This window comes from Onthophagus taurus, chromosome 7 (assembly GCF_036711975.1).
Source record: "Onthophagus taurus isolate NC chromosome 7, IU_Otau_3.0, whole genome shotgun sequence".
In the NCBI taxonomy this organism is placed as follows: Eukaryota; Metazoa; Arthropoda; class Insecta; order Coleoptera; family Scarabaeidae; genus Onthophagus; species Onthophagus taurus.
This window is the reverse complement of record NC_091972.1, coordinates 86,336-106,961: the sequence shown is the minus strand read 5'-3', so window position 1 is coordinate 106,961 and position 20,626 is coordinate 86,336. Positions and strand designations below refer to the sequence as shown.

The window sequence follows — 20,626 nt, the reverse complement described above, 5'->3', positions numbered from 1 at the left end:
GGCACGGAACTTTTGTAACGGAACGATACGATTTACCCCCACCACTTGTTCTCCTAGAAAACAAGTCGATGGCGTCAAGTCAACTCACCTCATCAGTTGTTGTTAACGACCGACAATCGGTTTATTACACGTCAGTGTCAACTGTCAGTACGATCTGAAAATATTAAAAAAAAATATATTTTATAACTTTAATTCAAACAAACATGATCCGATTTGTAATATCAATCACAAATCGGATACGGATATAAAAAAATTGCTGTTAACGCATATTGAAACAACCATCCCTAAATTTTCTTCTGTAAATGACGTTCTAGTTGACGTTAAAATGAGTTTGTACCTAGAAAATAATCTTTCAACATCACAACTTGTAAATGGAGCATAAATAAAATACTGAGCTATTGAACCATATTTTTCCTTAAGAGTTAAAGGTATATTGTTTTCGGCAATTTGTTGAACAATTCTCAAATCCGAACAACAATTTTACCACAAAGGGAAACTAAAAACAATTCTTAAAAAAACAATAATACAAACTCAAGCAGAACTCCAACTTCCAATTAAAGGTAACTAAAGAAAGATAAATAGCAAATTTGACGAAATTATGCGGATGAAAAGCGTCGAATACTGCACATTTGGACAACAGTGAAATCGTACTGACAGTTGACAATGTTGACATTGATGCGCAATAAAAAACCGATCGTCGGTCGTCAATAACAACCGATCATTTTCTAGGAGAACAAGTGGAGGGGGTAAATCGTATCATACCGTTACAAAAGTTCCGGGCCTTACTCATAAGTTATGAGTCATAACTTCAATGTTAATTTGTATGTTTAGTGTTGACGATAACAAACGAAAATAAATACAATAATAAGTAAATAAATAAATAAGAATTATTAATTTAAATTTACCGCCAAAATATCTAGTGATATTTTCTGGTGATTTTTCCTAGTGTAAATCTGACTTTCGCGTTTACTCCTCCTGGTTTAAAAACAGAGTATAGTCTGATTATACCGAAAGAGGTAATTACACACCAAACTATCACATGCACAATATGGAAAGGTATTTCGTGGATATTGCGAGGATAATCGTGGGCCCAATAGCGAAAGTTTTGTTTGTTTTGTATATGCACACACATTCAAATTTACAACTTGGCAGCTTTTTCTTTGAGAAACTACGCTACAATTGATAATAAATTGCATTAACCCTTCCTGAATTGTCTTTAATATATATATATATACAGCGTGTCCCGTATCTTCCGCATCAGAGCATTATACGATTGTACGATACATTATTCTGAAGCGATCTTTCTAATAAAATTTTTTCGAAATGTTTATAATAACCGCACGGGAACTGTTTAAACGAACTGTTTCTCGTCCAATCAGCAGATCGCAAATCAGCCTCAGGTAGTCGGTGCCTCCTTCGGCCGGTCCGCTACGCCGATGATAACTCGTTTCCCACGTGTACTCACCAATAGATTCGTCACGGAAAGAGAAATAAACTTTTTCGGTGAATCAAAGTCATCCGTTATTGGTCGTTGTTAAACAGTTCCCGTGCGGTTATTATAAACATTTCGAAAAAAATTTATTAGAAAGATCGCTTCAGAATAATGTATTCTACAACCGTATAATGCTCTGATGCGGAAGATACGGGACACGCTGTATATATATACACACCATATTGAGATGAAAGTTGGTTAGAGATTAATTAGTTGACTTATTTAAAAAAAAAGTATATTCTAAGAATGGATAAACTATTTTGAATATAAAAATACAAAATATGAAAATAAAATTAACAAAATAATTAATACATAAAGATTACCACCTCCAATCACGAAGTCTAGATTTTCTTAAAGCTTGTAAAGCTATCTCCGTTTTATTTTGAGCTTCAGTAAAAGCACTAAACCTATTTTTTCGTTCCTTAATGTTCGATTCCACAATAATATCGTGTTGTAATGCGGATTGAACACCTAAAAATTACTCAAATTACTTTAGAAAAATACTAATCGATAACAAATATTGTACCCTTTTTAGAAAACAATTTTCCTAAAACATAATCATCTTGATTATCATTAAAATTATTTTCTTCTTCGGCAAGTTTCCTACTTTCAATTTTAATTAAATTCTCAATTTTTTCACCATCAACTCTTCCACTCACATCAATACAATTTTTTTTATTCTTTCTTTTTAATATGTCAGGTTGTTTGATAATTTTTTTTGTAAATCCTTCGTAAATATCCTGAGCTTTATCCATATCTAATTTTTCTTCTCTCATACGGTGATAAATTGTCGATGTTTTTTCACAAATTTCCAAAGCTTGAGAAAAACTTGCCCCGGTTTTAAAATCATCTAATTTATTAACACTCGAATCAACATTTTCATTTAATTTTTTCCTATTATACTCCATTAATTCTTGAGGTGAGAGTTTTTTCATAAAATTTCTTTCGGCTTCTTTATGTTTCCTTTCCATTTCTTCTTCAAATTCATACGCAAATTTCTTTTTGTTTCTTAAATCATTTTCAGATTTACTTGCAATATTTTTAGCTATTTCTTGAGCTTTGCGTTTCATCTGTTCAATTTTATCTTCGGTAAAAGTAATTTTTTCGGTAATCTTTTTTGTTTTAGTTTCTTTTATTTGTTTTTGCTTTTCCAATTTTTCTTGAACGGAAACACGAGCTTTTTTAAAAATATTTCCAGTTTCTGAATCGTTCGAATTTGGTTCTTGTAATGAAAATAAATCGTGTAGATCGGATGTTGTAAAAAACTTTTGTGATTTTGGATCTAAGAGGACTTTATTGCTTAAAAGTTGTTTCCAAACTTGTCTTTGATATATCTATGAATTTATTAATTATTACTTGTTAAGCGATTTAATTTTTTGATTTTTACCTTTTCTTCGATAGTTCCAGCTGAAATTAACCTATAAATTGTGACTTGTTTGTCTTGTCCGATCCTCCAAGCTCTTTCTCGTGCTTGAGTATCTGTTGCTGGGTTCCAATCGGGATCATAAATAATAACTCGATCAGCTCCGGTTAAATTAACACCTAATCCACCGACTCTTGTGGTTAATAAAAAAACATCGAATGAATTATCTTGGTTAAATTTGTTAATTAATCCTTGTCTTGATGTAACGGAAGTTGATCCATCCATTTTTAAGTAACAATAACCTTCCGAAACTAGGAAACTCTCAAAAATTTTTATCATCGATCTACTTTGAGTGAACAATAAAACTCTATGACTTTGTTTTTTCCACATTTTTAATAAAGCGGAAACAACAATCATTTTACCCGATCGTTTATAATCAATATTTTTTTCGTTTTCTTCCTGATCTGTATCAAGATTCATTTTCGTTTCATCCAATTCATCTAAATAGGTTCTTGGGTGATTACAAACTTTTCTTAACATAGTTATTCCAACTAAAACTTGAGCTCGAGTGTGTTGTTCAGAAAACCAATTTTTATTATTATTATTTTTACCCAAAATAACCTCAACGTGAGAACTCTAAATCAACAAAAAAGAAGTTAAAATTAAAATAATTAAAAATACCACATTTTCCTTACTTTTAAAAATTCTTTATATAATTCTCTTTGTTCGTTACTTAAAGAACAAAATAAAACTTGTTCGCGTTTTTGGGGTAAATGAATATCTTCCTTCAAATCATTTTTACATCTTCTTAACAAATAAGGAGAAATCATATCTTTTAAAGTCGTTGCCATTGCTAAAGCTGTTGTTTCTTGTTCGTAAGTAGCGTTTGTATAACCACCCTGTATTATTGGTGTGACGAAGTGTTCATTGAATACTTGTAAAGAACCCAACATACTCGGACAAATAAAATCGAATAAACTCCAAAGTTCTTGAAGGTTATTTTGCATCGGCGATCCAGTTAAAATTAATTTATGAGGAGTTTGAAATTTTTTAACAGCCAAAGTTATCTATAATTTTGTGTGCTTATTAATGGCAAAAAAGTTTTTTTTGTGTGATTCTACCTTAGCTTGTGAATTTCTTATTTTATGACCTTCATCTAACACGATGTAATGCCAATCGAAATTTACGAGTTCTTTATGTAATTGCAACATTCCAAAATAAGAAGTCACCAAAACTCCTTTTGCTTTAAAAATGTCTTTAATTAATACTGATTTGCTTCCTGCAAATTTAAATTGTTAAATTTGTGCATTAAACGTTTTAAAATAACACGTGAACTACCTATAAAACTTCCTGTTGTATGTAAAATGGCTACTCTAATTTCTGGTGCCCAATCGTGAAAATGTTGAACCCATTGATAAATAACCGTGGTTGGACAAACAATTATAACAGGACCTAAACCTGTATATCTAAAAATAAGATTATTTAACATTATTAACCTTTTCGTACACGCGCGGATTATCAGTCGGCGAAATTTAAATTTCTAATTTCGCACTAGCGCATCTTCTGTTGGCTAGCTGTTTTAAAGGACAATGAATACAAACATTCGATACAGGCATACAACAAGCAATAATCACAATTCTAATAAATGTTAATATTTGTGAAATGTTGTCTGAAGACGAATGGCTAACTAAACCCGATCGTTTCTATACAGGTGCCCAGAAATTGCGTTCATATATTTAAAGGTGTGATTCTACATAAAAAATCATAAAGAAAAGTTCATATAAAGGTGTGTCCTAAAATGCTTCCTAAGGGAGGTAGAGCGCTTTGAAGAAGACGTTCAATATGAGGTTATTTCTCATTATTTCAAAAACTACTAGGGTTAGAAACACGAAATTTTGCATATCCAGCTATTTTTACGGGGTGAATACGATAATCGAATAAAAAATTAGAAGGAATGTGCAGTTGCGGAAATAAGGGATTTATTAGACAATTTATGTCCCATATTTTTTTTTGCTTTGAACTTTTCACTATTTTAACCTCAAAATTAGAATCTACGGAAAAAAATACATAAAAAATGTTCTGCTTATACAATGGTCTACGACCACTCGTTTTCAAGATAAATAATACTAAGTAAAATACTGCACACAAACATGTGTATTAAATTATCACTAAAAATCTTAGTAGGCTCCTTTCATTTGTTGATCTTTGCTGTCAAACGGTCGATAAAAAATTATTTTAGTGCAACAACCATTATAATTTACGTTTAATTAAATCAAAATGGTTCAATACTCAAACGAAGAGATGGCAAACATTCACTTTACGTACGGTAGAGCTGATGGAAATGCCAGAGAAGCACGATGATTGTACGCAGAACGATATCCAAACCTACAACTTTCCTGTGAACAAACGTTCGCTTCTATTCATAGAAGATTGTGTGAAACTGGGCGCTTTAAGCCAAAATCATGCACTACGAGGACTGTAGAAGTGGAAGAAAGGGTGCTCGATGCAGTAGCTATCAATCCTACGGTAAGCACTAGGAGATTATCGGTACAAGAAAATGTGCCGAAAACCACCGTTTGGGAGGTATTTAAAGATCAGCTACTGCATCCATATCATTTCCAAAAGGTGCAGGCCTTAAAACCCACGACAGCATCCCAAGACTACAGTTCAGTCGTTGGATTATGGAACAATGGCGCCATGACAGAAATTTTCCGGAAAAAGTGTTGTTTACCGATGAAGCTGGATTTACCCGAGTTGGCGTCATTAACTTCCATAATATCCATGTTTGGGCCGATGAAAACCCATGCAATGTTTTAGCCACGAAACATCAAGAAAGATTTTCTATTAATGTATGGGTTGGTATTATTGGGGATCATTTAATTGGTCCGCATGTACTTGATAACCGTCTCAACGGTACAACTTATCTTAACTTTTTGCAAAATACCTTGTTTGAACTAATGGAAGAAGTGCCGTATCAAACACAAAGGGAAATGTGGTTTATGCATGATGGGGCTTCTCCTCATTTCAGCGTTCAAGTACGGCAATATTTAAATGAAACCTACCGTGAAAGATGGATAGGTCGAGGAGCGCCCGTAGCATGGCCCCCACGTTCGCCAGACTTAAATCCCATAGACTTCTTTCTCTGGGGTTATCTTAAATATTTAGTGTATGCAACACCAGTTAACAATGTCGAAGAGCTAGAACAACGTGTAAGGGACGGTTGCAACACTATTCGAAACAATCAAGGTATTTTTTGGAAAGTAAGACGTTCATTAATTAAACGAGTGAGATGTTGCATTGACATGGATGGTGGAATTTTTGAACAATTCTTATAACTTCTTTTGGTGTTATTTGTTAAAAATTTAAGTGCTTTTTGTTAATGTTTTAAGTTAAACTTTTTATTTTTGTTAAATTGTTAATACGTTTTGTTTAAATTGTTTTTTCAAGGTTTTGGTAAAATTTTAAGTTATTATGAAAAATTAGTAATAATCATCTTTTGAATCATTTTGATAAAATTAACTATGATTGGAAAAAAATTTTGTACACAATATACGAAGTAATTTTTGATCACCCATTTGACAGCTTAAATCAAACCAATGAAAGAAGCCTATTAAGATTTTTAGTAATAGTTTAATACACATGTTTGTGTGCAGTATTTTACTTAGTATTATTTATCTTGAAAACGAGTGGTCGTAGACCATTTTATAAGCAGAACATTTTTTATGTATTTTTTTCCATAGATTCTAATTTTGAGGTTAAAATAGTGAAAAGATCAAAGCAAAAAGAAATATGGGAAATAAATTGCGCCCCCTATCCCTTATTTCCGCAACTGCACATTCCTTCTAATTTTTCATTCGATTATCGTATTTGCCCCGTAAAAATAGCTAGATATGGAAAATTTCGTGTTTCTAACCCTAGTAGTTTTTGAAATAATGAGAAATAACCACATATTGAACGTCTTCTTCAAAGCACTCTACCTCCCTTAGGAAGCATTTTAGGACACACCTTTATATGAACTTTTCTTCATGATTTTTTATGTAGAATCACACCTTTAAATATATGAACGCAATTTCCGGGCACCCTGTATAGATCTAGGTTAGTTCTAGTGATACACAAGTTTTAGTTGTTACTCTGCACCAAGTTGTTCTACACTTGGAACTTGTTTCTAACGATAGTTGTGGAGCTATCTAGTTTTAGTTCAATATAATACATTAATAATAATAAAAGTAGTAAATCCGTGCATATTTGAGCTTATGATGTAAATGAGTTAAGTTATATAGATTTAATACAAAAAAGTAAATAATAAACTTCGGCTTTTATAGACAATTGCAGACACAGTCCGCGGCATGTGCTGTATAAGTGAGAGTACTGGAAGGTTAAAAAACAAAAAAAAAACATATTTTACCTGCAATAATTAGAAACGAAACTGTTGTTACTTAATGCTGAAAAAAATGCGATAACCTGAACAGTTTTTCCTAACCCCATCTCATCGCCTAAAAGACCACCATGCGATTGCTTATGAAGTCTCCAAAGCCACTCAACCCCTTTTCTTTGATAACTATATAAATTATCCCATGTTTTCTTTAACATTTTTAAATGTTTACTGATTTTGGTAAATTCTAAACCTTCTTTACAATTTTTTTCTTCTAATTTTTTATAATACTCATTTAAACGATGTTTGTAATAACTTAAGTTCCCATCGTCGATAACCTTATCGACTAAACCAGTTTTTCGTTTTCTTTTAACACATTCACTTATACCTCTGTTATATTCTTTGTCGGGCAAACCATCATCGGAAGGAATGTAATCACTATCAGAATCTTCGTTTTTTTCTTTTTTAGACTCATTTTCACAGGCTTTTTCGACAGATTCCTTTGTAAATTTACGTTTTTTTCTTTTATGTTCTTTAAAAATAATTTTATTATTACGTTTTTCATCAATCAATGTTTTTTTACGCTCAAATTTTTTCTTAAGATCTTCCTGACTCTTTAAATACTGATTAATGTCTAAAAACCCACCAGAAACCTTTGCAACATTTTCGTTATCTTTGATTTCACCTTCTTCTTCATCCCGATGTTCAATGTCTTGAAAAATTTTCAACTCCTTTAAAGCTTGACCCTCCAAATTTTCATGTTCGTCGCCCCATACTTTGATATTTTCAATTTGTTGTAATCCAACAAGTTCAAACTGGAAATTAATAATGTTAGGTTATGTATGCTTTTAAGTAATTTTTTCTACCTCTACTGGAGTTGACACTGTATTGGAAGTTTGTAACGGAGGTAAATGTTCCATTTTTCAATGAATTATTTAATTAATTTTGTTGTTTTCTTAATGAAATTAAGATTGTATAGTTTTAAAATTTGTCAAGTTGTGAAATTGACAGTTTTATTCAGTTTTGTTAGTGACATCTAGGAAGATATTTTGTAATTTATATGAACATTTAAAATTTTTATTTTCAATCAATATTTTTTATTTTACAGTAAGATTACAAATAAATAACAAGATTTTAAGAATTTTTAATTTAATTTTTTTTTATTTTTAAATTTTTAAAAGTTAGTATCAAATTCATAATTTGATTTAAAAATCTTTTACAATCTGCTTGTTAATTCATGATATTTCCCAGGTTTGCCAGTTATTCGTCTGCTTTTAGCTACCCAAGATTGCTAAAAATCATCAAATAATAAAGTTAGCTTTAATAAATAGTTAGTAAGTACATACATTATAGTCAACACTAAATCCTTTTAAAACGAAAATTTTTTCAACTTCATCAACAACGAATTCCTGCTCTGTGTCTCTCATATTAATAAAGTTACAATTATTATTTAAATAATGTACAGAAATACATTTTCTAAAACCCTATAAAATAATTATTAGAATTGGTATTAATTTTATAAAGAGATATATATAAAACTTGAGTTAAATTTGGTCCTGATCCGTGAATTAAAAGTGGATGAAAAAAGATTGTATCACCTTTTTCCATTGGTAATTGAACAGGTTTAAAATGATTGGTATCCATTATTCCATGATAAATACTATTATTTAAAGGCTAAAAATTGGAATTAAAGCGTTAACTTCAATTACTGTTTAGTGTTCATAATTTTTACATTAGGATACCCATGTAACAATAAACTGGATTTATGTGAACCTGGAATAACCATAAGACATCCATTTTCTTCGGTCATTTTTTCAACAGCAGTCCATGAACCGCAAATTTTATTCTCAGGTCGGAAAGGAAAAAAATGTAAATCTTGGTGTAAAGGATGACTGTTTGTCAAAGAGTTTGGAGGTTTATTTATAAACATTGAATTAAATCCTGTTATCCCATCACCAATTATGCTTGATACAACGTCAACGATTCTTTTATCTCGAGCGTAATCGAATAAAACCGAATCATATAAAAAATCTTGTATCTAAAATTAATTTTTAAGAAAAAGGATTATAAAGAAAGTTTAGGATGATTATAACTTTGTATAAAAGACGTTCTCCTTTAAAAATCTTCTGTTTCAACAAAGAGTAATCTTTCACGACCGTTATTGCACTTGAATCGACGATTCCATTACAAATATCAATGAATCTTTGTTTGTATTTATCTAAATCTTCGTGATTTATTAAATTTTTGAAATAAATGTAACCATTTTCTTCATAAAAAATTCTTTGGGAGCTTGTTAAAGCTTTGTTGCTAACTGTGTAAATAAACATGCTAAAAATATTGTTTTTAATTTATAACTACTTTCACGGCCATTGTTAATTGATCTAAAACTAGCACTATCACCTATTACCAACGATTTAGAAACGATGTTTCCAGATCGTTGATCACTACAATACGTACGTCTTTCAAGACGGCTAAACCCAAATGATTCTAGTACTAGGTCTAGTGTTAGTTCTAATGATAGTGCTAATATTAATTCTAGTTTTAGTTCAATTGTTCAAATTTATTTAAACTTTCTTGTAAATAAAATTAAAACTTACTCAGCCATTTCTTGCTGTTAATTTTATATTTAATCTTTTTTTAATATAGTATTACTTTACTTAAAGACGTTCTCTTTATTAATTAACCATGAAGAATATAAGAAAATATCTTGTTTTTTGTTTATACAAAAAAAATGTTTATGGTTACAAATCTTAAATGAGATTACGTTTATTTAAGCATAATAAAATATAAAAATAATGATTACTTATTAAGTCTTTACAATTTATTTTGTACTTGTTGAAATTTTCCAAATGGTCCGTGAATAATCTTACTATTAAATTTAAAAGTATCCTAAAAATAGAAAGTTAATTCAAAAAAAAAGATTTTATTAATACTTACATAATATCCATATCCTACCAACTTAAACATCATGGTATCAAGTTGTTTACGAAGTAAATTTTGAGCTGTATCTCCAACATCAATAAAATAACAATCACTGTTTGCGTAATGAACAGATATACTTCTTCGAAACCCCTAAAATCACAACAAAAAAATTTTTTTTTCAAAAATAACTTAAATATTGCGTTACATTTGTAAGATTTGGCCCTGAACCATGCATTAATAACGGATGAAAAAACACCGTATCCCCTTTATCCATTTCTAAATAAACTTTTTCAAGGTGATCAAAGCCAAGAACACCATGAAGATAACGGTTATTCATAGCCTAAAACGATTATATAATATTTAAAAAATTTTTATGTTTATTTTTATTACATTTATTTGTCTATGTGGATATAAATCGAATTTATGCGTTCCAGGAACAACAAAAAGACACCCATTCTCTTTATAAACTTTTTCCAAAGCGGTCCAAGAGGCGCAGATTTTTTCGGCCGGGCGAAATGGAAAGTTATAAAGATCTTGATGCAAAACGTGTTTTGAGCTATCTTCGTGGGCATTCGGAGGTTTATTGAAAACGATTGAAAAAGTAGCTGTGATGTTGTCTCCGATTATACTCTGAATTACTCCGATGATTTTTTTATTTGAGGCGTATTGAGAAAGAATATCATCATATAAAAAATTATGAACTTTATAATAAAGATAAACACCATCGGTTTTTCCTTCTTGTGATAAAGAGTAATCCTCTATTTCCAATAAACCTTTAGGTACAATCACTTTTTTATTGATAATATCCAAGAAACGATCAGTATAAATATTAATTTCTTCTGAACTAAGCACATTCTTTATTACAATGTAACCGTTATGTTCATAAAATTCTCTTTGGTGATTATTTAAAGCTTTGCTACTTACGGTATATTTAAACTCGCTTAAAACAAAATTATTTATTATTATTTCCTTTTTATAAACTTTATTAATTTTCGATACATACCAAGGAGAAGAATTTAAAATAGAACTTGTAGGATACATAACAAAAGATGTTAAATACGTTAAAATCTAAAAACTAATGTTATTTTTAAATTCAAACTTGACCTATTTAATACTTAACATCGGTTATAGTTTAAGAAGTTACAAAGTTCATTGATTACAAAAAAAGATAGTGGTTTAAATAAACGTTAACATGAGATAAAAATGATTGTATTTGGACAATATTCTAGAAAACCGCTTAACATTGAGAAATGAATGAGAAGGAGAAGAAAAACAATACAATGCGGACATAATGATATAAAACTAATAATGCACTGATTAATTCTTTATTAACTTTAAGTTTTTACATCTAAATAATTTTGTTAATAATTTCTCTGATCACCAAAATTACTTATTTTTTATAATATGGAGTCGATTGAACACGGTGACAAGAGACAAGCGCATCTCCATTATAACCATTTGGACAAGTACACACTGCAATGTGTCTTCTCGGATTACATTCAGCGTTAACCCCGCATTGCCCATGACAAGGATTGACGCAGCTAAAAAAAAATTGGTAACTCACCCCAAACTTAAATGCACCAGTAACTTACGCATAATCAATACAAGCCCGATGATCACCACATTGCGAATCATCCGTACACTCTCCAGGTGTACAGGATGTCAAAGGATTCCCAACGTAACCAACAGGACAGGTACAAACTGGTCTTTCATTGTTTGATCTGTCGTAGCCAGGCGTGCATTTCGCGTTGCTTCCGCAAGGATTAGGTTCGCAAAGGTCCTCTAGAAAAATTGAATTTAATAATGAAATGAAAGTAAATTCAATAGTACGTACCTTTTGTGAATGGTCTGCATCTGACGAATGGATCACCTGTCATATCTTTCGGACATGAACAAATCGGTGTTAAACCTCTTAATTCGCAGTTAGCACCGATTCCGCAAGCGTTGTCACAAGGATTTTTACATGCAGTAATAAAGCAAGCAGGTTTATTTCTCGGACAATCGCTATCTGCATAACATTCAGCTCTGCAGGCTGAGAAAGGATTTCCATGCCAACCCTTAAAAGAATAGCATTAATATAACTATATTAAATAATTTAATAAAACTTTTGACAATTCATAAAAAGAGTAGATTTCTTATCATAATTAATAATGCTAAAAATAAATTTGTATTTATAAGGTGTACGACGCGATATGGCATTGAAAAAGTAGTACACTTACCTCGGGACAAACACAAATGGCTTGATGATTTCGAACGCCTTGACACTGTGCACTTTGTCCGCATTGAGTATAACAAGGATTTTGACACTTGTAATCAATGCAAGCCATTTGTGAACCGCAATCAGAATCTGCGTCGCATTCGTGGCGACATCCAGTTATCGGATCGCCTTTATATCCAGGGGAACATTTGCAAGTTGGGGTTTCGTTAATCACTTCACAGTTGGTGTTGACACCGCACGGACTTGGATGACATAATTCAGCTGAAATAAAGCATGTTTATACAGGATATTCTATGTCGAATAATAATAATCTTTCATCAAAACAAACTGTTAATTCATAATTTATAAAATATTTGAAAAGAGATTTGAATTTAGATTGTAAACTTTAATTATAAACTCATGGTACGTAAATATTATTATTACCGTACTACTTACCTGGATCGAATCTTCGACAACTCAAAGAAGGGTTGCCAGTATAACCAGATGGACAACTACAAACTGGAACATGTAGTCGAACCTCGCAATTTGCATTGATGCCGCAGACTCCATCACATGGATTAACGCATTTATCATTTTTGCACATTTGATGAGGACCACATTCGTAGTCACTTAAACATTCAACTCTTTTACATGATGAAAGAGGGTCTCCTATGTGACTTCTTAAACAGGAACAAACCGGTCTACCATCAACAATAGCACATTGAGCATTTTGTCCACATTTGGCGCACAAATTTCCACTCGGTAAACTGAGGGACGAAATTTGTGGAGATGTTAGCGCTATAAAATATAAGGATTTTTAACCTTTGTTTAATCAGTTTTTAATGTTAATTTATTATTTGTTATTAACAAATTTTAAGACAAAATGACCACGACGAAATTTATTGTGCAGATGAAAATGAAATATAGTTTTGAATTTAAAACTAGAACTAACACTAGCACTATCATTAGATAGGTACTAACATTAGACCTAGAACTAAAAACATTCGTTTTGCTTCAGACGCACGGCTAAACCCGAATGTTTCGAGTTCTAGGTCTAGTGTTAATCGTACTTTTAGTTCAATAAAACGTTAACTAGTGTTTACTTGGAAAAGGTTTCTGAAAAAGGTTGTCACTTGGTATCCGAAACGTCAAACACTTTTTCAAAAGACGCACGACTTAATCCGAAAATTTCTATTTCTAGGTCTAGTGTTAGTTGTAGTGATAGTGTTAGTTCTAGTTTTAGTTCAATTTACACCGGCCGGTACAGTTCAAACCAATCACCAAAATTAATTTAACATTCAAAATATAAATTTAGGTAATATAAACCTGCTCTTTGATAGTACGAATTTTTGTTAACGACGGTAGTTTGTCCATATTTATCCGTTATATAGACATTATCGTCTTGATAGTAACTGGGTGGTTTCACGTAATAACTTTTTGATGGCGAAGTAATTCGGTAACCATCATAATAACGGTAGGAAGGGTAATAATAATCACCAGAAAGTATTCTATATTGTCTTGAATAACTCTCACCTCTTGGAAATTGAAATATAACCAGGAATATTAATATTTGGTAAAAGGACCAAAATGGAGACATCTGAAAAAATGTTTATTAATTTAAATGTCTAACACTGCTCTCATAATTCACCCATAATGTAGTTATGTAAATCTTTAACTTCTAATTGAAAATTTTAATAGCTTACCTTCAACTCACTTAAGCTCGTTTATACACTTCCACCGCGAACGTTACAAAGAAACTAACGATGATCAGCAGTTGATTGTGTTCTTAAAAGAAATCGATGTTACCTTTTTAGTCACATTCGAACGATTTACGGTGGGCGAAACGACTTTCATAATATTAATTTAAATAAATTGAGCGCCCACAATTATGAATAACACGTAATTTCAGTTTTTATGGAATTGTTTGCTGCCAAATATTTCGATGCATCATAATAATTGAATTATCGTGTTATATTCTTAAGAGTTTTTTGTCGCGTTAAAAGCTAGTTTATTCGAAAATCAAAGTTCAAATTTGAATTGTAGATTACGTAAAATTAACTGTAAGTAAACTAAAATGCATCACCATTGAAAATGAAAGTATATTTTTTTATAATTTTATTTTTGCACAAAACGAGCTTTGCTCAAGTTTGGAGCGACAAGGTTGCTTGAAAACACGTGGTTAATTAATTTAAATTCATATAAACAAGTTAACAAAGAAATCGTATTAATTTTTCTGTATAAATCGAAAACTAAAAAAAAGTATTCGAGGTGTTCGAGGTGTATAATAATATTTATTTTAAAATTTAAATTTATCTACATCATTGCAATTTTTATGGAAATCTGAGCAGTCCTTCTATTTCATACACATTCATTTTTTCACATTCAAAAACAACGTGAAATACGAATAAGCAGAACTTAGAACCTGAAACATAACAAAATATGTTACAAATTTAACTTAATTTTATTTTTTAGTTAACATCGCTACCTTTAGAAATGTGGCCCGCGATAAATCACCTAAATTCATAGCGTTTAAAGTAAGCGGCTTTTGTGATCTGATTAGAATCAGTAAGATATCCTTTTGGATAGAAACGGGGCTGTTATACCAAGGTGTATTATATGCAGCGATTGCCAAACTTGTACTCTGTAAATGTAACGAACGAAACTTTATTTGTATTAGAAACAATTATTTAAAAAGCAGCAGTTTTAATTATAAATAATCCCTTCATAAATAAAATAAAGATAACCCTTCATACATCTACAATTTTGGTTGATAGTTTAAAGCGCAGTTTACAATTTGTATCTGCTGCGTTTATAGTAGCGAAAGATTTTAAAACATTGATTAATTTTCGAGAAAAACATTATTAAAGATAACCTTAATAATCACAAGTTTGTGTTAATTTTTTTAAAACCCCAAACCCTTTCTAAGAAAAACTTCTTTCTCAGTACTCTTTTACAAAACTATTTATAATGTGTAATTATACTATAATATTTTCTTACTTACTTCATCCATTAAATTTTGTCCAAAATGACAAATAGTGAATAACAAAAGTAACCAACCAGATAAATGCATCCCATAACGAACAGACTCAAATAAATCATCTTCCATTAAGATTTCAAACCCTAAAATGCTGATAACCAACGACGTTAATGTTACGTGAACCACAAGTTGACTTCCAAAAGACAAATTAATATTTTCAACGAATCTTAAAGAAATTAAATTGTCATACTAATTAACTAATGTAATATAAAAATTGCACATTACTTGATTATCTCGTGATGATATTCAACACAAAACTTAACCGTTTCGCTAAGTTTACTCGTCTTAACCGTCGATATTAACATGATATAAGAAAACAACTTTTTAAATTGAAGTTCAACGTGTCTTAACAAACCGCAAATCAAAATTGTTGAATTAACAATAACCAAACTGGACATAGCAGCAGTTAAAAATTGATGAATTACATAAATTTCAAACATTGGGCTTTTATCGTATCGATAAGGTAACCTTATTCGAACTATAACACCGCAAGGAATACCAGCTTCCTTCATGTATCGCGGTTTTGTAGCTTCGCAAGTTTCCACGTGAAGAGTTGGGGCAATAACGTAAATTAAAATTCCCGTTATCGTGTAAAAAATGAATATTTTTGAGTAAAAAGAAATTTTCAAATCTATAGCGATAATATCTAAATCGGAGTATTTTGTAAAGAGTTCAATTGATTTTATGATTTCTTTGATGCCTTTTCTATTCGATAAGAAACAAAGTGTCATGTACATACTTCCGGCGACGCAAACACCAGCTAAAACCACCTGAAATATTATCACTATATCCGCTTCTGGTTCTAAAATTATTAAAAGAACAGATTTGAAATTTTCAACAAAAAGCCTTTTATTTTTAATTAATTAAAATTAATTTTTCTCAATTTTTCATAAACCATTTACCTACTTACCAGTGAATATAAAAATCAGTTCGATAAATAAAGGTAAAACACTGGGTATTAAAAAAATATAAATAGAATACGTTTTCCAACTACGCCATTTAAGCTCGTCTATTTCCCCATCATTTAACCAAATGTTTAACATTTTTAACACTTTAACCGTGAAACCCATAAATTGATATTTAGACTCATCAACCATTTTTTAATTTTAAGTATGGTTTTGATTGAACCTCTATTAAAAACTGGTCGTACTTAAATTTTTCGATTGCTTTTATATCATCACAAACTAATTGTAAATTCCCTTTAAGATATTTAAATTGACGTTATTCGTGTTTCAATGTTAACTGAAGACCTAAAGCATCTAATTGTAAGTTGTAAACTTTGTAGTTGAAAGGAAGCTTTTGAAATTAATTCAATCTGTGGGCGTTTTAACGACGATTGACACGTTTTCGTTTAAGTCTCTTAAATAGAGACTTGACAAGACTTCTGTCTTAGATTGTGTATTAAAAAAGTGAAGTTTTAAATGAAATGACAGGATAATGTATGGTGTGGATCCTCTGGAGGAGGTCTTAAGATGTCTCGTTATTGAGTTAAGTTATTGATTCAGTTCGAAATAAGGGTTGAAATGATATAAAGAGAATTTCAAGCATAAATTTTCCACAGAATTCATTTGTGTACATATTGTAACCTATTTTTGGTTTTCATTATTAATACAATATAATTATCTATGATATTCATAATCATAACTTCAAAATGAGTGAAATAAATTAATACAATGTTGATTTAATTTAGTTTGTTTTAGTGATTTGATTAAAAGGTTGATATTTGAAAATAAATTTTTAATAAAATATGCAACCCAACTAGCATCTATGCCTATTAAGTAATGTGTATTTAATTTTAATAAATTTTGTTCATTTTTTTCTACTATTAAAAAGTATAAAAACACATTAATATCCCAAAATGTCGATTAGAATTTACTAATACATCGAATGACTTTAAACGACATAAGGGTGGCGAAATTGAAAGTTCTTATGAAAATTTTGGGTATTAAGTTTTCATATAATAAATTACAAAGAATAAAAATTATTCTTGGTACCTAATATCTCAATGTATTACAAATATGTTATACCCTTGTTATACTTATCTTCTTGCTGAGGGTATAATTAGAAGTTAAACATCATAATAACAATGAGTATTCTTTAAGTACATCGGTTGATAATAACTCTTAATTTACAAAATTAATTCAAAATAAAATTTAATAATTTTTATCAGCAAAGTCAAAATACTTATTGTTAGTTCCAAGACTTATTGTTAGTTCTATTTGTCGAAGCACACGAACCTTAATAATTAAGGATAATAATTATTATTTTCTGAAGTTAGCCAAGTTAACTTTAATGAAATTTTAAGAGAATTCATTTAATAAAATTATGTGCTCTAAATAACAAATCAATTGCATTTTAAAATTCGCTTAAGAAAAATTATATAAACAAATTTTTATTAAAAAACTAAATAAATTTTATTATCGCTTCTCTTTCGATGCATTTACAAGATTAAAAAGATCAAAGATATTACACGTCATTGGAATTAAACTTGAACTGTCATTCGAATAAAACGAGCGTACTTTTTATAGGTTATCTGAGTTCATTGTAAACGAGTCCATTACGGTGATATCACCACAAACGGTGAAACAAATCGAGTAAAAATGGGTTTTTTCACTAAATTAATGCGTTTCGTTACCCTACGCGTAGCTGAAGGTATTGTGATCATTTTGTTAATTGCTTTCATGCCAAATTTACCGCCGTATTGTAAAATATCAAATTCACGAACGTAAGTTAAAATCTTGTAAATTCTCCGCGTAATATTAACCTTTACTGTACTATTCTTTTAGGATAACACCTTCTATGCCGTTAGAAGGGAAATTAGCCTTAAATAATAAATTAGACAATGTTGAAATTTGGCATAAAGGACAACTGAATGGTCCTGAGGGTTTCGCCGATTACGATGGGGAATTATACACTTCATTGCAAAGTGGAGAAATCGTTAAATTAATAGGGGAACATATAATACCAATTGTTCAATTTGGAAAACCTTGTAAAGGACCTTATCAAGAAAAGATCTGTGGAAGACCTTTGGGGATTGCTTTTGATAAAGATGGGTTTTTGATTGCCGTCGATGCTTATTATGGTATTTTTAAGGTTAATGTAAAAACAGGTAATTATTTGATAGGATGATAATCCAAAATGTTTTTATGTTGAATAAGAGTAATCAAAATGGTAAATTAGTTAATTACATTAATTGACATGTTTATATACTTTTATTTAGTGCCAACTTTAACCTTGAAATACACTATTTGTCTTATCTCAACATACTTTATGTTCAAAATTGGATTATTTTTTTTTAAATTTTTTATAGGAGATACAACTCAATTAATCTCTGTTGATCAAGAAATTGCTGGCAAAAAACCAAAGCTACCAAACAGTATTGCTTTAGCTACCAACGGAGACATTTTTTGGAGTGACTCAAGTACTGAATTTTTACTCCAAGATGGAGCAATAGACTCTTTTGCTGATGGAAGTGGAAGGTTAAAGAAACACTTTAAAATAAAATTAAAACAATTCTTACTTTTTTTCTTATTCAAGATTAATTCATTACAACGCAAAAACGAAAGAAAACACCGTTTTAATTGATAATCTTCTCTTTGCTAATGGTGTAGCATTGTCTGAAGATGAAGATTTCGTTTTAGTTGTTGAAACTGGAGCCAGCGCAATACATAGGTATTACTTGAAAGGTCCTAAAAAGGGAAGTAGTGATCTGTTTATTGATGGTTTACCTGGGTTGCCAGATAATTTAAAATCTGATGGAAAGGGTGGATTTTTCGCCCCATTAGTCGCAAGTCGCGATTCTGAAAACCCAATTCCTACACAGTTTTTAGCGCCGTGGCCATTAATTCGAAAATTTATCTCAAGAATTTTCGGTTTAACCGAATTTGGATTCAACTTGATTCAAAAAATTTATCCAAATGAATATGCAGAAAAAGCTATTCACTTTGTAAGTACTTAAAATTACCTTGAATAACATTGATTTCAACAATAAAAATATTTTAGGTTGGTCATTTTTCATCATTATCACTTTTATTGCCAAAGCGTGTAACTATTCTACATTTATCAAAAAATGCGGAAATAATTCAAAGTTGGCATACAACGAATAAAAAAATCTCTGCGATTTGCGAAATGCACATTTTTAAAGGTCAAGTTTATCTAGGTACGCCTTTTAATGATTACATCGGAAGAATTTCCGCTGATAAATTGGGATTGGAAGGTTACGGACTAAAAAAAGAACCGGTCAAGGTTACTCCTCAGCCACCTAAAACAGAAACGATCACGAGTACAACACCAAAACCGACCACTACAACCGAGAAGCCGACAACAACGACTCCAAAACCGTCCATACCGCAAAATATAAAAGAAGAAAACGTACAAAAATCAAATAAAAATACTGAAAAACCAACTGATAATAATCAGAAACCAATAAAAACTGGAAAAGTAAAGGAAAACATTCAAAAACCAACTGAAACAATGAAAAAACCAAAACCTACAACCACAGAAAAACCAACTGTTACGCCACAAAAGCCAACGAAACAAAAGAACGATGTTCCCATTAAAGAAGTAAAAAAAGACATTAAAGAAGAAGTAAAAAAAACCGTTAAAGAAGACATAAAAAGTACTGAGAATAAGAAAGATGTTCCAAAAACACAAGAAACACCAAACGATCGTAAACAAGAAAATGTAGAGAAAACTAAAACAAAGAATGAAAAGGAAACTGTACAAAAAATGGGTGATGGAGTAAAAGACAAGGTAAAAGTGAGTGAAACTAAGACCAAAGACACCAAAAAACGTATTGAGTTGTAATTTTGAAGATATATTTGGTTCTTTTGTTTAACTATTTCTATTTTTTTAATATGTTAATTTGATTTTTGGTGATACTGCTATCTTTTAATATAAATTTCTTATTATAATCTGCTTGGAAGAATCAAAAATAATACTTTCTAAAAATACTTTAAATGAATTCGAAAACGTTAATTGGCGAACATATGGCAGCTACAAATATCATAATAACAATCACTTTCACATTCCATATTTCATCATCTGTGATTTTGTTCGTTTTTATATGATTAGTACATTGTTTTTTTTTTTCGTTTTCTTTGATATTTTCTTCAACGTGTTTTTATTGTTGAGAAACAATTCTTTGGAACAAAATTATCTGAAACTTCCTGAACTTAAACGCACATTTTTGGCAATAATCAGTAAAGTTAATGCTGGAGAAGTTTTTTAAAAACTTTTTTTGA

The 20,626-nt window shown here is 30.5% G+C and overlaps 6 protein-coding genes across 9 annotated transcripts; 1 reads left to right on the top strand and 5 right to left on the bottom strand.

The window, feature by feature from the left end:
* Nucleotides 1-1,710: 1,710 nt before the first annotated feature.
* Nucleotides 1,711-8,267, bottom strand: LOC111416652 (DNA excision repair protein ERCC-6-like). Its single transcript, XM_023048733.2, has 8 exons — nt 8,094-8,267; nt 7,261-8,042; nt 4,194-4,321; nt 3,977-4,134; nt 3,551-3,922; nt 2,880-3,491; nt 2,019-2,826; nt 1,711-1,963 (listed from the first exon to the last, which is right to left on the bottom strand). The coding sequence occupies exons 1-8, from the start codon at nt 8,145-8,147 to the stop codon at nt 1,812-1,814; spliced, it is 3,066 nt and encodes a 1,021-aa protein (XP_022904501.2). The 5' UTR covers nt 8,148-8,267; the 3' UTR covers nt 1,711-1,811.
* A 92-nt stretch (nt 8,268-8,359) lies between these two features.
* On the bottom strand, nt 8,360-9,922 carry LOC111416667 (phytanoyl-CoA dioxygenase, peroxisomal-like). Its single transcript, XM_023048760.2, has 6 exons — nt 9,825-9,922; nt 9,321-9,555; nt 8,960-9,265; nt 8,767-8,901; nt 8,574-8,711; nt 8,360-8,518 (listed from the first exon to the last, which is right to left on the bottom strand). Exons 1-6 carry the CDS (start codon nt 9,830-9,832, stop codon nt 8,444-8,446), a joined length of 897 nt encoding a protein of 298 aa, XP_022904528.2. The 5' UTR covers nt 9,833-9,922; the 3' UTR covers nt 8,360-8,443.
* Nucleotides 9,923-9,967: 45 nt separating this feature from the next.
* LOC111416644 (phytanoyl-CoA dioxygenase, peroxisomal-like) lies at nt 9,968-10,542 on the bottom strand. 2 transcript variants are annotated; one of them, XM_071197581.1, is made up of 3 exons: nt 10,355-10,542; nt 10,165-10,299; nt 9,968-10,116 (listed from the first exon to the last, which is right to left on the bottom strand). In XM_071197581.1, exons 1-3 carry the CDS (start codon nt 10,484-10,486, stop codon nt 10,042-10,044), a joined length of 342 nt encoding a protein of 113 aa, XP_071053682.1. In that variant the 5' UTR covers nt 10,487-10,542; the 3' UTR covers nt 9,968-10,041. The 2 variants fall into 2 exon arrangements, with proteins under 2 accessions (XP_071053682.1, XP_071053683.1); XM_071197582.1 differs by having other exon boundaries at nt 9,968-10,096.
* A 918-nt stretch (nt 10,543-11,460) lies between these two features.
* LOC111416671 (asperous) lies at nt 11,461-14,120 on the bottom strand. Of its 3 annotated transcripts, none has more exons than XM_023048763.2 (7): nt 14,050-14,120; nt 13,673-13,943; nt 12,803-13,144; nt 12,369-12,628; nt 11,984-12,206; nt 11,742-11,931; nt 11,461-11,690 (listed from the first exon to the last, which is right to left on the bottom strand). In XM_023048763.2, exons 2-7 carry the CDS (start codon nt 13,941-13,943, stop codon nt 11,540-11,542), a joined length of 1,437 nt encoding a protein of 478 aa, XP_022904531.2. In that variant the 5' UTR covers nt 14,050-14,120; the 3' UTR covers nt 11,461-11,539. The 3 variants fall into 3 exon arrangements, with proteins under 3 accessions (XP_022904531.2, XP_071053681.1, XP_022904532.1); XM_071197580.1 differs by having other exon boundaries at nt 13,844-13,943; XM_023048764.2 differs by having other exon boundaries at nt 13,880-13,943.
* Nucleotides 14,121-14,219: 99 nt separating this feature from the next.
* LOC111416661 (odorant receptor 85c-like) lies at nt 14,220-16,910 on the bottom strand. Its single transcript, XM_023048748.2, has 5 exons — nt 16,294-16,910; nt 15,609-16,185; nt 15,348-15,549; nt 14,832-14,987; nt 14,220-14,768 (listed from the first exon to the last, which is right to left on the bottom strand). The coding sequence occupies exons 1-5, from the start codon at nt 16,478-16,480 to the stop codon at nt 14,715-14,717; spliced, it is 1,176 nt and encodes a 391-aa protein (XP_022904516.1). The 5' UTR covers nt 16,481-16,910; the 3' UTR covers nt 14,220-14,714.
* Nucleotides 16,911-17,851: 941 nt separating this feature from the next.
* On the top strand, nt 17,852-20,296 carry LOC111416650 (adipocyte plasma membrane-associated protein Hemomucin-like). Its single transcript, XM_023048730.2, has 5 exons — nt 17,852-18,108; nt 18,170-18,492; nt 18,694-18,862; nt 18,921-19,329; nt 19,386-20,296. Exons 1-5 carry the CDS (start codon nt 17,984-17,986, stop codon nt 20,187-20,189), a joined length of 1,830 nt encoding a protein of 609 aa, XP_022904498.2. The 5' UTR covers nt 17,852-17,983; the 3' UTR covers nt 20,190-20,296.
* Nucleotides 20,297-20,626: the final 330 nt, after the last annotated feature.

Excerpts from the sequence above, each read along its gene's own strand:
- LOC111416671 (XM_023048763.2), bottom strand. The coding sequence starts at position 13,943 with ATGTCTCCATTTTGGTCCTTTTACCAAATATTAATATTCCTGGTTATA. Across the intron at positions 13,145-13,672 it reads TTCGTACTATCAAAGAGCAG|CGCTAACATCTCCACAAATT; the intron begins GTTTATATTACC and ends TATATTTTATAG. Across the intron at positions 12,207-12,368 it reads CCATTTGTGTTTGTCCCGAG|GGTTGGCATGGAAATCCTTT; the intron begins GTAAGTGTACTA and ends TATTCTTTTAAG.
- LOC111416644 (XM_071197581.1), bottom strand. The coding sequence starts at position 10,486 with ATGAATAACCGTTATCTTCATGGTGTTCTTGGCTTTGATCACCTTGAA. Across the intron at positions 10,300-10,354 it reads CAGGGCCAAATCTTACAAAT|GGGTTTCGAAGAAGTATATC; the intron begins GTAACGCAATAT and ends TTGTGATTTTAG. Across the intron at positions 10,117-10,164 it reads TGGTAGGATATGGATATTAT|GATACTTTTAAATTTAATAG; the intron begins GTAAGTATTAAT and ends TTCTATTTTTAG.
- LOC111416667 (XM_023048760.2), bottom strand. Across the intron at positions 8,712-8,766 it reads CAGGACCAAATTTAACTCAA|GGTTTTAGAAAATGTATTTC; the intron begins GTTTTATATATA and ends ATTATTTTATAG. Across the intron at positions 8,519-8,573 it reads GATTTAGTGTTGACTATAAT|CAATCTTGGGTAGCTAAAAG; the intron begins GTATGTACTTAC and ends GATGATTTTTAG.
- LOC111416650 (XM_023048730.2), top strand. The coding sequence starts at position 17,984 with ATGGGTTTTTTCACTAAATTAATGCGTTTCGTTACCCTACGCGTAGCT. Across the intron at positions 18,109-18,169 it reads AAAATATCAAATTCACGAAC|GATAACACCTTCTATGCCGT; the intron begins GTAAGTTAAAAT and ends CTATTCTTTTAG. Across the intron at positions 18,863-18,920 it reads TTTGCTGATGGAAGTGGAAG|ATTAATTCATTACAACGCAA; the intron begins GTTAAAGAAACA and ends TTCTTATTCAAG.
- LOC111416661 (XM_023048748.2), bottom strand. The coding sequence starts at position 16,480 with ATGGTTGATGAGTCTAAATATCAATTTATGGGTTTCACGGTTAAAGTG. Across the intron at positions 16,186-16,293 it reads ACTGATTTTTATATTCACTG|AACCAGAAGCGGATATAGTG; the intron begins GTAAGTAGGTAA and ends TAATAATTTTAG. Across the intron at positions 14,988-15,347 it reads GACAAAATTTAATGGATGAA|AGTACAAGTTTGGCAATCGC; the intron begins GTAAGTAAGAAA and ends TTACATTTACAG.
- LOC111416652 (XM_023048733.2), bottom strand. The coding sequence starts at position 8,147 with ATGGAACATTTACCTCCGTTACAAACTTCCAATACAGTGTCAACTCCA. Across the intron at positions 8,043-8,093 it reads CAGTGTCAACTCCAGTAGAG|TTTGAACTTGTTGGATTACA; the intron begins GTAGAAAAAATT and ends ATTAATTTCCAG. Across the intron at positions 4,135-4,193 it reads TACAACAGGAAGTTTTATAG|GAAGCAAATCAGTATTAATT; the intron begins GTAGTTCACGTG and ends TTAAATTTGCAG.